At 36.1% G+C, this 16,267-nt stretch overlaps 2 protein-coding genes across 2 annotated transcripts; one reads left to right on the top strand and one right to left on the bottom strand.

The window, feature by feature from the left end:
• Positions 1-3,916: 3,916 nt before the first annotated feature.
• LOC149172168 (uncharacterized) lies at positions 3,917-10,956 on the top strand. Its single transcript, XM_089427666.1, has 4 exons — positions 3,917-4,015; positions 4,257-4,351; positions 9,011-9,105; positions 10,860-10,956. The coding sequence occupies exons 1-4, from the start codon at positions 3,920-3,922 to the stop codon at positions 10,883-10,885; spliced, it is 312 nt and encodes a 103-aa protein (XP_089283792.1). The 5' UTR covers positions 3,917-3,919; the 3' UTR covers positions 10,886-10,956.
• A 560-nt stretch (positions 10,957-11,516) lies between these two features.
• On the bottom strand, positions 11,517-13,671 carry LOC149172167 (serine carboxypeptidase 1-like). The gene is made up of 6 exons (XM_089426226.1): positions 13,499-13,671; positions 12,781-12,926; positions 12,217-12,293; positions 11,809-11,931; positions 11,657-11,720; positions 11,517-11,551 (listed from the first exon to the last, which is right to left on the bottom strand). Exons 1-6 carry the CDS (start codon positions 13,669-13,671, stop codon positions 11,517-11,519), a joined length of 618 nt encoding a protein of 205 aa, XP_089282352.1.
• Positions 13,672-16,267: the final 2,596 nt, after the last annotated feature.

Raw genomic sequence — 16,267 nt, 5'->3', positions numbered from 1 at the left:
AGAGGTGAAGTCAAATTTGTCATCTGAGCAGTAAAATTCTAGTCAACCAACAAGAAGGAATATTTGGGGAATTTTTATGATTCTCTAGGGTCCATATTTTGAGGAAGCAGAAAGGGGTCGAGTTTACGGTCCTTTGACAAGATTTAGTGCCATGAATTCAATGGTGCAGTCCATTTGTTTAGCAGAGGTGTTCATTTTCAAGCCATCCTCGGAAGCAGAGGTATAAGGTGCCTTTTGTACATGTATGTAATTTGATTTCATTGAAGATTCATGAAAGAGGCCTCCCCACATTGAGCAAGGCCCAGAGATGTAACCCACACTGAGTGAACTTCGTTATCAACCTATTGTGTCTTTTCTTCTCATGGTTGCCATTCATTTCCGCTTCGTTTATGCGTATGCATCTTATGGTTACATGCTTCTTTAAATGTGATTTTGTATGCATCTTCGAAGTGAAAATATTCGGACCAGGTAGTGTCCTAGGGGCTATATTAGGACCACTTGGATGCCACATGGTAGTAAAATGCTGATGTGGTTGAACATAATTGGTTAATCTTTTGAGGGGCATAACTTTCAATCCAGGTGTTATATTGATGTGAAATTTATATTGTTGGAATGCTCTTAATGAGTTGAAGGATATGGTGACATTTGTTTTGGGATTTGAAGTCTTTGAGAAAAAAAGTTTGTGTGACCCCCTCTTCATAGCATACCTTGGAGATCAACTCAAATAAAACAAGTAACACCTCCTACAACTCGAGATAGAACAAAGGGGTGGGATAGAGTGTTACAAATTACTCTTTCTCTGCATTTTTTCCTTAGAAAAAAATTGTAACCTTCCTTAGAACATGAAACTTTACACTCTATCAATGCATTGTAGTGCATTCTGAAAAAAATGGCTATTAGCCCAACTGATCATCATTGGAAAAACATGCCCATAAAGATTCATTTGAGTTCTGTAAATAGTGAACATAATTATATAACTATACTATTTTAGCTTGTATGAGCTGAAATACAACATCCACCATCTTTTGATCATGTATAAAAAAGAAAAGAAAGAAAAAGAAAAACAACAATAGGATACAATTTGGTCGTGTGAATTACTAAAGTTGAAATGTGCCTTCATTAAAATTCATGTGGAAATTAGTATCAGTAACATCCCCTATCTATTAAAAAATATTCTAAACTCCCAAAAGTTGTGAAGCGCCTTCTTTAGACATGTCGTCTGTCATTTTGCTTTGTTCCATGCAAATATGGACATAAGAGACAAAATCAAAAGCATGTTTAATACAAAGGATCTCTTCAACAATGGGCAGAAGTATGTGGTTGTGACATCTCTGAACCTCATTGAACTGATTCATGAAAATCATAGTCGCCAAATAATTGGAAAGACTTGCATCATTTTCTATGGCAAAAAGGAGAAGGAATTTCATGGGCAGTAGCTATACATAGTTGTTTGATCCTTTTTGTAGACTAATTTGACGTTTAAAGGAGCAGTTGTCTCGTAGGAAAATGATATCCCCACCTCTGCAAGATCCATTTTCAAAGGAAGCAATGTCAAAGTAGGCCCATGGAAGCACAAGCTTTATATATTCAACAACCATATTTCGGGGAGCATGGGGTGTTTCTAATGAGGGTAGAAGAGAATAAATTACTCTTTCTCTGCATATATTATGTTGATATAAAATTAATTTACTAAAATTGGACATTGAAATATTTTATTTATAATTAACATTAAATATATAAATATATATGAAGTTGATATTGAAATATATTTGTTAACATGGATAGTTAAATATTTTAATTAATGCCCACATTAAAATAATTATAAAAAGTAAGCTCTGCGAGGAACTCACTTGGTAAACCCATGGAAATGCAAAGTAAATTTGAGTACAAGATCCCATGTTCAAATCCTTGGTTGCTTATTCATGACCATGTCATGGAGGTGGTGAGATTCACCTAGGTGGGGTAGTGATGATTACCTAGGGGGTGACAAGGCTCACCTAGGTAAGACGGTGAAGTTCACTTCAAGATACAGTGAGTATGAAACTGATTTAAAATACAAAATATCATGTTCAAATCCCCAATTACTTACCTTTGACACATGTACTGAGAAAGATAAAATTCACTTAAAAGCAACGAATATAAAACCAACCCACTTACCAATTTCTCAAATAATTACATTAAATAATTATTTTTACGTCGTAAGGCGTTCCCCTCTGAAACCAACTCTCCTTTGAGGTTACGTGTCCATTTGTGAGCGCTTGATTTAGTTGTTAGACGATTAAAATTGTTTCAGCCATCGGATTGATTCCACCGAAACGTTATAAGAATCGCAACTGGCAGATCTCCATTGTTGAGTTGAGAGTTTGGTAACAATTTATAGAAGACGGTTCAACTATCGGGACTCTGTAATGTCGATCAAAGCGGCGGCTTCGCCACAACATCAACTGCTTCCTTCCCCGAGCACTTGCTCGAATGTATCGGTCCCAATCTTCCTCAAGTCCTCGTCTGTGTTTCACGGCAAACGCAGAGGTTTCAAGTTCAATTCTCTGCGATGTCAATCCTTGCAATCCACGGCTGTTTCGAAGGACCTCTCGACGCAGGCGGGGAACGGATTCCTAGAGCCGAATGCTGTTGAGTGCAATGTGGTTCGTGTTGTGGGGAAAAATGCCTATGCAGGACGATCCTATCCACCTAAGGTGTGACAGTGCCTTAGCAACAGAGAAAAGCAGCTATCCTAATATCTTTCCTTTATGAAATGAGAAAGAAGAGAGATAAATAGACTTACCGGTGTCTTCCGTTTGTCCCTCGATCCGGTCTCTCTTCTCTTTGGGAGTTCACAGCTACTTGCCTTCTTGCTCGCCCAGCTTCAACAGGTTCATGCAAGACTACAAGAGAACAGCTACTTGCCTTCTCGCTTGCCCAGCTTCAACAGGTTCCTGCAAGATCACAAGAGAAGAACACTACACAAAGACAGATATTCTCATTCATAACTAGTTCAGGATTAGAAGTAAACTAAATACACCAATGCAATCATACATCAAGAATACATCAGTATATAGGAGAAACCAAGATAGCTTTATTGATGAATAACAAGGTTCAGGAGGAGATACAACCCATATGGTTCCAATCCAGCATCTCACTCCCAGCAAATGAAATTCCTATCTTCACCTTCCCTCAAAGCATTAAGCACCCAATAATCTCAGTCTCAAACCAACAACAATTCTTTGCAATAACCAAATTCCAGCCTCTAGATCTCATGGAGAAGAGATCTATATATAGATGTTTAGAGTGAAGATGAGTCAGCTTGTGATCTGACTAGTGTCCTCTTTCTCTGTCAGTTCTTACTTCCACTTGGAGGCTAAGAGCCTCTTACTCATCAGTTAGTCGAACTCATCAAGGCATGTGTCATGGAGGAATCTTCTGGAAGCTTCCACAGTCTTGACACCTTTCACAATATACCCTGACATTTGTCATTTCCCGCTCAGCGCACCCTGGTAGTGCTTCTGCCTGCGTTGCATTGCAGGTAGCTAGTGTAACCTCTGCATTTCAGCGCAGTCAGCTAGTAGAGCTTCTGAATTGATCCTGAATTGACTTGTTTTTGAGCAGTTTCTGGTGGAGAACTCCTGTGAATTGCTGTGGTTTGCTGGCCTTGTTCCTCTAGGAGTAGGAACAACATGTTTAGGGACTTTGGATCCCTTAGATTATGGACATTTCATGCTTATGGCTGCAAGGCACAAAAATGTCTATAACAGTTCGTCTGGGGTTGCCGAGCAAGGGTCGAATGGCACCATGCATGCGGGCAATGGGTATTGTGGGTCTCCTCTATGGCATTTGGGTTTCTGAGATTAACAGTCCATACTTGAGGTGGGGTGTGAAAATCCCATAACTTCAAGTCATAGAGCTATTGGCTCTGAGCACCATGGATCCCTTAATTATGAAAAGTATGGAGGCAAAGTTAGACAAACTACCCAGCAAAGAAAATTTTCAGGCTTCTGATCTGCGCAAAGCATTCCAAGTAAGTATGCTTTTCTACCCTTGGTACAGACTCCAGAGTAGAACATTGGAGATCCTCAATTTCAAATTTCAATCCCAATGATTTAAGTATTATTTACTGAACCGAGTAGAGAGAATTTCATACTAAACCCACCGCAGTAAATTTTACTTGAAGAAAATGCTGACCCTCCGACTGCTCTGTCTCTTTATATTGATATGGGAATCCCAATTTCTCTCACCTATTAATCTTGATATGCATGCAGACTTTATTCAAAGGCAGATCATTTAGAGAGTTTACCAGTGGAGCTTTGTCCGGGGCCATGGCTAAAACTGCAGTGGGTCCTTTGGAAACTATCCGGTAACTTTTCTTCATTCATTCTTCGTTTTATTCAGAGACAAGATGAAATGTTTTTAATCTTTTTATTGGAAATTTCAAGTTGCATTATGCAGACAACATGGTGTGCCTATGATTTCATGGTCTCTTATTTTAACGTTGCAGGGTACACACTTGGTATAATTCGTCAGAAATAAGTCCCTTTCCATCTGCAAAAGGCACCTCTGAGTTGTCAAATACTTCATCTGCCATCCCATTTCCAACCAGATAACCCTGAAAAACTAGCCATGCAAGAAGTCAGACCATGAGACCATCTAGTAAAATTCCTAACGAACATAATGCTGTTCATAGTCACCAACATATTTTGGAGAGGCCTGAATGAAGAAAGCTATGAATTTCAATTATTAGCAAAGAGTTTTGACCTTAATGTTCAAGGTTGGTTTAATACCTGCTTCATTTCCTGTCATAACCAAGAAAGAGAGGTTGCAACAGTCAAGCATCAAAGTATCAATCATAAAACAAATTGTATTAAGAAAAATACAATGTCTAGAACATATGTTTTCCTGAAATGCAACCTCAAATCAACTTATAGGACTCCTGCTGCCACAAAGAAATTCCAGCCTATTCCAAAAATAGAGAATCCAAGAAGTCAAGTGAATAACAAAACATGGGTCATGTGTGCTTTACCATTTACTATTTCCTGTACCACCATTGGAATATTAATACCACAATAAGATTCCCCTCCGGCATAAAATGGATTAGATAGAAACTCAGGGAATGCTTCAAACCACTACATCCAAGATTATAAACTGTACTGAGATTCACAAAAATCTACACACTTGTAAACTAATTTTTTGTAGCGTGATAGAACTGAAAACCTTTATGAGGAAAGTATGTATATCTGAAGCAGCCTTAAAATCTCCAGTCTTGTAATCTGTAGCTGTATTGGAGTAAGAAAAACCAGTCCCAACTGGAGAATCAACAAAAAGAATGTTGGAGACCTACATGTGAAAAACCATTCAAGGTTAATCCATTACAACAAAAATTTATACATTCAGTGGCATCCAAGTTAAGTCCAAGTTGGATGAGAAACAATTTAATAATGGCAAATTCCAAAGAGATGAAAGCAACAAAACATAAAAGTTGATAGCATAGATGCTTTATCAGTGACATAATCTAGTATGCTCACTTGACGAATGTTTGAAAGAGGGAAAAAAATTTGGTGCCCTAATTGAAAACATTTCATTATAACCATAGTGGCAGAGGCTGGAGCCTTGAACGCCAACCCTAGTCCAAGAGTGTGGATTGGGGATGAGCATGGGCAAACTCCCAGAATTGTTACTGAGATCAAAACTCATTGGACCTGCAATAGGAGAAAAACTTTGGGATAAATATTAGAATATCTCTATTATTTTATTTTACAAATTTCTAAAAATCACTATTATGTTCTGTTTTTCTCTACACAAGGATTCCATCAAAATAGCCTCCCACCCTGCCTAGCCTTGCAAGTCTGGCAAGTGCATTATCTTTTCACGATCAATGCTGAACATTGAATAGGTAATGTTTCAAGAGTATGAAATCCATAATCTATCGATTTCCGTTATTCTTTGGTTTACAATGATATCTTAGTATTGCATAAGCCTAATTATAACAACAGTTGAGTCGGTTTTGGGTGCCAATTCCAACAACATGGGTAAAAGTGAGCTTACAGTTAGCCATTTGAACAAGCTGTTCGCATGGCCAGATTACACAATTTGAAAACTTAATATGTACAAGATCAAAATTCATTCAGTAAATAGCAACTTTGAGCATTGAAACAGACAATAAGAGCAAGAATTCCCATAGCTGACCAATCTCATAGAGAAATCCAGTGAAACCGGTGCAACCAGGACCTCCCTCAAGCCAAAGAAGAAGTGGATCATTTGCTGGATTACTTTCTAACTTCACAAAATAGTAGAAAATTTCTCTTCCATTGGCCTCACTAACTGTCACATACCTGCATGAATATGAAGAAAACACAAAGACTTTCATGCAGTTAATTGGTCATCCAATAGAATATAAGAGTGGTAGAATAACATCTTTAAGCACTCCATATAAAAATTTTCGCTCCTAGTCTTTTACATATTTTGAACTCTCCATGCAACAATTTTGACTTTAATATTTTTTAGCTTCAATTGTCACCAAATTTATTAAGTATCCATAGAAATTAAACTTTGTTCAAACATATTCACAGTCTGTGCATACCAATTAGATATCTGTATATCTTTTATGTTTTTCTGTCTTTCTTTGTCATATAAGCATGCATTCTACAAGCTATGAACTCTTTGGTTTTGTTCTTAATCTTTGCATAAATACACAGCTAATTGTTTATTTACAAACAGGAGAAAATTCATGCATGCTATTTTTGAACATGACTATGTTAATGAATAAATATTCTTGCCACTGAAAAATCTGGCACTTTGAATTTGTTACTTTCAATTATTATTACATTTGAACATGGACTTTATTCATGAATAAATATACTTTACCTTGGATAGATATGGCACTTACCCAGCATATATCTCATAACTAATATTGCCATGATATCTTGGAAAGGACTCCACTCTGGCATTTGCAGGTGCTGGCTTGCAATTCAGCTGAAGTGAGGTGATAATCAGAAATATAATTACATGGGTAGTGAACAAATTAACTACAAATTACATGGACTTGAAGAAAATGCTGACCCTACGACTACTCTGTCTCTTTATATTGATATGGGAATCCAAATTTCTCTCACCTATTAATCTTGATATGCATGCAGACTTTATTCAAAGGCTGATCATTTATAGAATTTACCAGTGGAGCTTTGTTCGGGGCCATGGCTAAAATTGCAGTGGGTCCTTTGGAAACTATCCGGTAACTTTTCTTCATTCATTCTTCGTTTTATTCAGAGACAAGATGAAATGTTTTTAATCTTTTTATTGGAAATTTCAAGTTGCATTATGGAGACAGCATGGTGTGCCTATGATTTCATGGTCTCTTATTTTAACGTTGCAGGGTACACACCTGGTATAATTCGTCAGAAATAAGTCCCTTTCCATCTGCAAAAGCCACCTCTAAGTTGTCAAATACTTCATCTGCCATCCCATTTCCAACCAGATAACCCTGAAAAACTAGCCATGCAAGAAGTCAGACCATGAGACCATCTAGTAAAATTCCTAACGAACATAACGCTGTTCATAGTCACCAACATATTTTGGAGAGGCCTGAATGAAGAAAGCTATGAATTTCAATTATTAGCAAAGAGTTTTGACCTTAATGTTCAAGGTTGGTTTAATACCTGCTTCATTTCCTGTCATAGCCAAGAAAGAGAGGTTGCAACGGTCAAGCATCAAAGTATCAATCATAAAACAAATTGTATTAAGAAAAATACAATGTCTAGAACATATGTTTTCCTGAAATGCAACCTCAAATCAACTTATAGAACTCCTGCTGCCACAAAGAAATTCCAGCCTATTCCAAAAACAGAGAATCCAAGAAGTCAACTGAATAACAAAACATGGGTGCCAGCAGTTGACTCGGTTTTGGGTGCCAATTCCAACAACATGGGTAAAAGTGAGCTTACAGTTAGCCATTTGAACAAGCCGTTCCGATGGCCAGATTACACAATTTGAAAACTTAATATGTACAAGATCAAAATTCATTCAGTAAATAGCAACTTTGAGCATTGAAACAGACAATAAGAGCAAGAATTCCCATAGCTGACCAATCTCATAGACAAATCCAGTGAAACCGGTGCAACCAGGACCTCCCTCAAGCCAAAGAAGAAGTGGATCATTTGCTGGATTACTTTCTGACTTCACAAAATAGTAGAAAAGTTCTCTTCCATTGGCCTCACTAACTGTCACATACCTGCATGAATATGAAGAAAACACAATAGAATATAAGAGTGGTAGAATCACATCTTTAAGCACTCCATATAACAATTTTCGCTCCTAGTCTTTTACATATTTTGAACTCTCCATGCAACAATTTTGACTTTAATATTTTTTAGCTTCAATTGTCACCAAATTTATTAAGTATCCATAGAAATTAAACTCTGTTCAAACATATTCACAGTCTATGCATAACAATTAGATATCTGTATATCTTTTATGTTTTTCTGTCTTTCTTTGTCATATAAGCATTCATTCTACAAGCTATGAACATTCTACAAGCTATGAACTCTTTGGTTATGTTCTTAATCTTTGCATAAATACACAGCTAATTGTTTATTTACAAACAGGAGCAAATTCATGCATGCTATTTTTGAACATGACTGTGTTAATGAATAAATATTCTTTCCAGTGAAAAATCTGGCACTTTGAATTTGTTACTTTAAATTATTGTTACATTTGAATATGGACTTTATTCATGAATAAATATACTTTACCTTGGATAGATATGGCACTTACCCAGCTTATATCTCATATCTAATATTGCCATGATATCCTGGAAAGGACTCCACTCTGGCATTTGCAGGTGCTGCCTTGCAATTCAGCTGAAGTGAGGTGATAATCAGAGATATAATTACATGGGTAGTGAATAAATTAACCACAAATTGCATGGACTTGAAGAAAATGCTGACCCTTCGACTGCTCTATCTCTTTATATTGATATGGGAATCCCAATTTCTCTCACCTATTAATCTTGATATGCATGCAGACTTTATTCAAAGGCAGATCATTTAGAGAGTTTACCAGTGGAGCTTTGTCCGGGGCCATGGCTAAAACTGCAGTGGGTCCTTTGGAAACTATCCAGTAACTTTTCTTCATTCATTCTTCGTTTTATTCAGAGACAAGATGAAATGTTTTTAATATTTTTATTGGAAATTTCAAGTTGCATTATGCAGACAGCATGGTGTGCCTATGATTTCATGGTCTCTTATTTTAACGTTGCAGGGTACACACCTGGTATAATTCGTCAGAAATAAGTCCCTTTCCATCTGCAAAAGGCACCTCTGAGTTGTCAAATACTTCATCTGCCATCCCATTTCCAACCAGATAACCCTGAAAAACTAGCCATGCAAGAAGTCAGACCATGAGACCATCTAGTAAAATTCCTAACGAACATAACGCTGTTCATAGTCACCAACATATTTTGGAGAGGCCTGAATGAAGAAAGCTATGAATTTCAATTATTAGCAAAGAGTTTTGACCTTAATGTTCAAGGTTGGTTTAATCCCTGCTTCATTTTCTGTCATAGCCAAGAAAGAGAGGTTGCAACGGTCAAGCATCAAAGTATCAATCATAAAACAAATTGTATTAAGAAAAATACAATGTCTAGAACATATGTTTTCCTGAAATGCAACCTCAAATCAACTTATAGGACTCTTGCTGCCACAAAGAAATTCCGGCCTATTCCAAAAACAGAGAATCCAAGAAGTCAACTGAATAACAAAACATGGGTGCCAGCAGTTGACTCGGTTTTGGGTGCCAATTCCAACAACATGGGTAAAAGTGAGCTTACAGTTAGCCATTTGAACAAGCCATTCCGATGGCCAGATTACACAATTTGAAAACTTAATATGTACAAGATCAAAATTCATTCAGTAAATAGCAACTTTGAGCATTGAAACAGACAATAAGAGCAAGAATTCGCATAGCTGACCAATCTCATAGACAAATCCAGTGAAACCGGTGCAACCAGGACCTCCCTCAAGCCAAAGAAGAAGTGGATCATTTTCTGGATTACTTTCTGACTTCACAAAATAGTAGAAAAGTTCTCTTCCATTGGCCTCACTAACTGTCACATACCTGCATGAATATGAAGAAAACACAATAGAATATAAGAGTGGTAGAATCGCATCTTTAAGCACTCCATATAACAATTTTCGCTCCTAGTCTTTTACATATTTTGAACTCTCCATGCAACAATTTTGACTTTAATATTTTTTAGCTTCAATTGTCACCAAATTTATTAAGTATCCATAGAAATTAAACTCTGTTCAAACATATTCACAGTCTGTGCATAACAATTAGATATCTGTATATCTTTTATGTTTTTCTGTCTTTCTTTGTCATATAAGCATGCATTCTACAAGCTATGAACTCTTTGGTTATGTTCTTAATCTTTGCATAAATACACAGCTAATTGTTTATTTACAAACAGGAGCAAATTCATGCATGCTATTTTTGAACATGACTGTGTTAATGAATAAATATTCTTTCCAGTGAAAAATCTGGCACTTTGAATTTGTTACTTTAAATTATTGTTACATTTGAACATGGACTTTATTCATGAATAAATACACTTTACCTTGGATAGATATGGCACTTACCCAACTTATATCTCATATCTAATATTGCCATGATATCCTGGAAAGGACTCCACTCTGGCATTTGCAGGCGCTGCCTTGCAATTCAGCTGAAGTGAGGTGATAATCAGAGATATAATTACATGGGTAGTGAATAAATTAACCACAAATTGCATGGACTTGAAGAAAATGATGACCCTTCGACTGCTCTATCTCTTTATATTGATATGGGAACTATTAATCTTGATATGCATGCAGACTTTATTCAAAGGCAGATCATTTAGAGAGTTTACCAGTGGATCTTTGTCCGGGGCCATGGCTAAAACTGCAGTGGGTCTTTTGGAAACTATCCGGTAACTTTTCTTCATTCATTCTTCGTTTTATTCAGAGACAAGATGAAATGTTTTTAATATTTTTATTGGAAATTTCAAGTTGCATTATGCAGATAGCATGGTGTGCCTATGATTTCATGGTCTCTTATTTTAACGTTGCAGGGTACACACCTGGTATAATTCTTCAGAAATAAGTCCCTTTCCATCTGCAAAAGGCACCTCTGAGTTGTCAAATACTTCATCTGCCATCCCATTTCCAAACAGATAACCCTGAAAAACTAGCCATGCAAGAAGTCAGACCATGAGACCATCTAGTAAAATTCCTAATGAACATAACGCTGTTCATAGTCACCAACATATTTTGGAGAGGCCTGAATGAAGAAAGCTATGAATTTCAATTATTAGCAAAGAGTTTTGACCTTAATGTTCAAGGTTGGTTTAATACCTGCTTCATTTCCTGTCATAGCCAAGAAAGAGAGGTTGCAACGGTCAAGCATCAAAGTATCAATCATAAAACAAATTGTATTAAGAAAAATACAATGTCTAGAACATATGTTTTCCTGAAATGCAACCTCAAATCAACTTATAGGACTCCTGCTGCCACAAAGAAATTCCAGCCTATTCCAAAAACAGAGAATCCAAGAAGTCAACTGAATAACAAAACATGGGTCGTGTGTGCTTTACCATTTACTATTTCCTGTACCACCATTGGAATATTAATACCACAATAAGATTCCCCTCCGACATAAAATGGATTAGATAGAAACTCAGGGAATGCTTCAAACCACTACATCCAAGATTATAAACTGTACTGAGATTCACAAAAATCTATACACTTGTAAACTAATTTTTTGTAGCGTGATAGAACTGAAAACCTTTATGAGGAAAGTATGCATATCTGAAGCAGCCTTAAAATATCTAGTCTTGTAATCTATAGCTGTATTGGAGTAAGAAAAACCAGTCCCAACTGGAGAATCAACAAAAAGAATGTTGGAGACCTACATGTGCAAAACCATTCAAGGTTAATCCATTACAACAAAAATTTATACATTCAGTGGCATCCAAGTTAAGTCCAAGTTGGATGAGAAACAATTTAATAATGGCAAATTCCAAAGTGATGAAAGCAACAGAACATAAAAGTTGATAACAGAGATGCTTTATCAGTGACATAATCTAGTATGCTCACTTGACGAATGTTTGAAAGAGGGAAAAAAATTTGGTGCCCTAATTGAAAACATTTCATTATAACCATAGTGGCAGAGGCAGGAGCCTTGAACGCCAACCTTAGTCCAAGAGTGTGGATTGGGGATGAGCGTGGGCAAATTCCCAGAATTGTTACTGAGATCAAAACTCATTGGACCTGCAATAGGAGAAAAACTTTGGGATAAATATTAGAAGATCTCTATCATTTTATTTTACAAATTTCTAAAAATCACTATTATGTTCTGTTTTTCTCTACACAAGGATTCCATCAAAATAGCCTCCCACCCTGCCTAGCCTTGCAAGTCTGGCAAGTGCATTATCTTTTCACGATCAATGCTGAACAATGAATAGGTAATGTTTCAAGAGTATGAAATCCATAATTTATCGATTTCCGTTATTCTTTGGTTTACAATGATATCTTAGTATTGCATAAGCCTAATTATAACAGTAGTTGACTCGGTTTTGGGTGCCAATTCCAACAACATGGGTAAAAGTGAGCTTACAGTTAGCCATTTGAACAAGCCGTTCCCATGGCCAGATTACACAATTTGAAAACTTAATATGTACAAGATCAAAATTCATTCAGTAAATAGCAACTTTGAGCATTGAAACAGACAATAAGAGCAAGAATTCCCATAGCTGACCAATCTCATAGAGAAATCCAGTGAAACCGGTGCAACCAGGACCTCCCTCAAGCCAAAGAAGAAGTGGATCATTTGCTAGATTACTTTCTGACTTCACAAAATAGTAGAAAATTTCTCTTCCATTGGCCTCACTAACTGTCACATACCTGCATGAATATGAAGAAAACACAAAGACTTTCATGCAGTTAATTGGTCATCCAATAGAATATAAGAGTGGTAGAATCACATCTTTAACCACTCCATATAACAATTTTCGCTCCTAGTCTTTTACATATTTTGAACTCTCCATGCAACAATTTTGACTTTAATATTTTTTAGCTTCAATTGTCACCAAATTTATTAAGTATCCATAGAAATTAAACTCTGTTCAAACATATTCACAGTCTGTGCATAACAATTAGATATCTGTATATCTTTTATGTTTTTCTGTCTTTCTTTGTCATATAAGCATGCATTCTACAAGCTATGAACATTCTACAAGCTATGAACTCTTTGGTTATGTTCTTAATCTTTGCATAAATACACAGCTAATTGTTTATTTACAAACAGGAGCAAATTCATGCATGCTATTTTTGAACATGACTGTGTTAATGAATAAATATTCTTTCCAGTGAAAAATCTGGCACTTTGAATTTGTTACTTTCAATTATTGTTACATTTGAACATGGACTTTATTCATGAATAAATATACTTTACCTTGGATAGATATGGCACTTACCCAGCATATATCTCATAACTAATATTGCCATGATATCCTGGAAAGGACTCCACTCTGGCATTTGCAGGTGCTGCCTTGCAATTCAGCTGAAGTGAGGTGATAATCAGAGATATAATTACATGGGTAGTGAATAAATTAACCACAAATTGCATGGACTTCGTCAGGGAAGACATTGTTATGGAAATACACCCAACCTCACTTCAATTAAAAAGAAAACAGTGTGTCTATACATATATATTTCTCGAGTGCACTTCTAATAGGCCTCGAAATGCTTTGATATATATGGACAGTTCATTAAAGACAGCGATAATTCTTATTTAAAACGATTCAGTTGTTTTCATGACTCATTTGAACATTTAAAGATTATGTCAAATCGTACGTATCTCTATCAGTGTGAATATCCTCAGGCTAAGTCAACAGAATATTTTCTGCATTGCCCCTTCAAGATGATCAAACGTTATCTTCTCTATCTGCCATTCATTTCAGCCCGCCAGCCGGTGTAAAGACTTCTTGTTGTATCCATGTAATGCCTGGAAAATAGCATGCACGACCATATCCTGGAGCTTATTTGATTGCTGATTTTTTGAATATTTGGCAATTGGATGGACAAGGATATGGGCACGGTTAAAAATTTCATGGTTTTTATGTCCGCCAGATTATTAAATATTTGGGGAATCTGCAATCCAGATAAAACACTTAGTCAAAAATTTAACTGCGCCTCCAAATATTTGGGGAATCTGCAATCGACATAAAAAACGTTGTCAAATATTTAACTGCTCCCCTAAATATTCGGGGAATCTGCAATCAAGATACCATACAAGGCTGTACCCAAATCCAAAATTGAGAAGACTAATTAAGTTGTTGGAAAGAGGATCCACAGTTGGATATTTATGCCATGGGATGTTAGGCAAGCTACATAATTTATGATAACCAGTTCCTCATTATTCAGATTTTCATAGTTGGAAATCATGTTTTGTCTTTGTATCGAAATGAATGGCACTGAGTGCTATGAATTTCACCTAGAGTACTCAGAAGCATTTTGAATACATTGGTGTTTCATCTAGAGTGTAAGTACTCGGTACAAGTAAAGTTAGCTTCATGTTCTCACCCATAATGATTGCCTGGTTCATGACCAACATCATGATAGGACAGTATAATATTGTGAAATATTATCCTAGAGCATTCAAGGCATTCAACCCATATTATATATACTATTACTTTCATGAATATCACTAATAAGGATGGGTGATGCTTGCAGGTGTAGTCTTATGTATAACAGGTATTGATTATTCGCATGATGATATGTGTCTCATTTTATCATATAGTATACTTGGAACTGTTTTCTAACTCAATTGATAAATCCATACCAATGATTTTCTCAAACAAAATTCGTAACTTCATCCCAATTATTTATGTTAAAGCTATACAAATAGAAACACTAACATCAGTGCTTTGTTCTGACTGGATCCAGGTGCCGAGGCCATGTTTGCAGACTTGGGCCATTTCAACAGGAAATCAATCCAGGTCCAAGCTATATGTCAAGGACATAATTATTAGTATTTCATCATACCTGCGTGCTTCATCCTCAAGTTTTAGTACCATAATGAGAAATTTGGGTTTTTCGTTGCAGCTTGCTTTCTGTGTGTTGGTTTACCCATCTCTGCTTATCACATATACGAGACAAGTGACTTATTTGATAGAAAACCCAGGGGACATAGGCTCTACATTTTACAAAGCAATACTACAGCCTGTGTATTGGTTAATGTTCATTGTTGCCACTTTAGCAGCCATTGTAGCCAGTCAAGCATTGATTACAGCAACATTCTCAATCATAAAACAGTCCATGGCTCTTAGCTGCTTCCCTCGATCCTATTTTCCACCACAAGGATGAAAAATGTTGCCTTATTTCATATCATAATGTATTGATATTCGGTATATAATGAAAATTCTAAGCATTTACCATATTTTAAATATGCATTCATTTTTAAATTTATTGAATTTATGGTAGATTATCTACGTATGAATCATGATTTGAAATCTTGGCATTGTAGAAGAAGAATACCAAAGTTTTGTGATTTTTAGGTTATCATTAGATAGGTAAAAGATGGACAAGATATCACAATGTGTTTTTAAATTATGTTTTGGAAGAGATAAAAGTTTTGATAGCGTTTTCAATTTACTTCAGTTTTGATAGTGGATATGTGAGCTGGGCTATATGGAGATAATTAGAGCTATTTAATACTACTCATTGTTTGGTGAATTTGAGATTCAAAGTTTGTCTACCAAATGTTTTACAACAAATTGACAACATTGGCTAGCTTGCTGCTTGAATTCGCATCAGCTCTTGAAACGTCACCACTTATGGATTACCAGCGGAGAATAATAGCATATATATGGTTAGATATTTTATTTTTCTTACTTATATTGTTACTGGTCTTGATGGTGTTGTTTTGGTTGTGGCGAATTTTAAGAAGAATTGATCACGCTCCTTTGGAAGTGCCAGCCCTTGATGCTCAGTTGTGATGTAAAATACAGGAAGATAGAAACCTTTGCATTGTTGTATTGATAATATGTTGTTTTTATTGACTTTTGGGGCATGGAAAAACTTGTTTCCTTCACTGGTGAGAATATTAGAAGGATAATCTATGACAAATAGTGCACGGGACATCGTTTACACAAAATATTTTTCTTATACTACCCTTCACTCTGTTTTTTGCTATCTTTGAAGGCGTTTATCTATCATCTGTATTGAATAAGGTACCACAAGGA

The sequence above is a fragment of the Pinus tabuliformis genome, chromosome 4_2 (genome assembly GCF_031772625.1).
Source record: "Pinus tabuliformis cultivar Carrire ecotype Pingquan chromosome 4_2, CPIR1, whole genome shotgun sequence".
NCBI lineage: Eukaryota > Viridiplantae > Streptophyta > Pinopsida > Pinales > Pinaceae > Pinus > Pinus tabuliformis.
The sequence above is the reverse complement of the archived record's forward strand: the minus strand, read 5'-3'. Positions and strand labels throughout refer to the sequence as shown.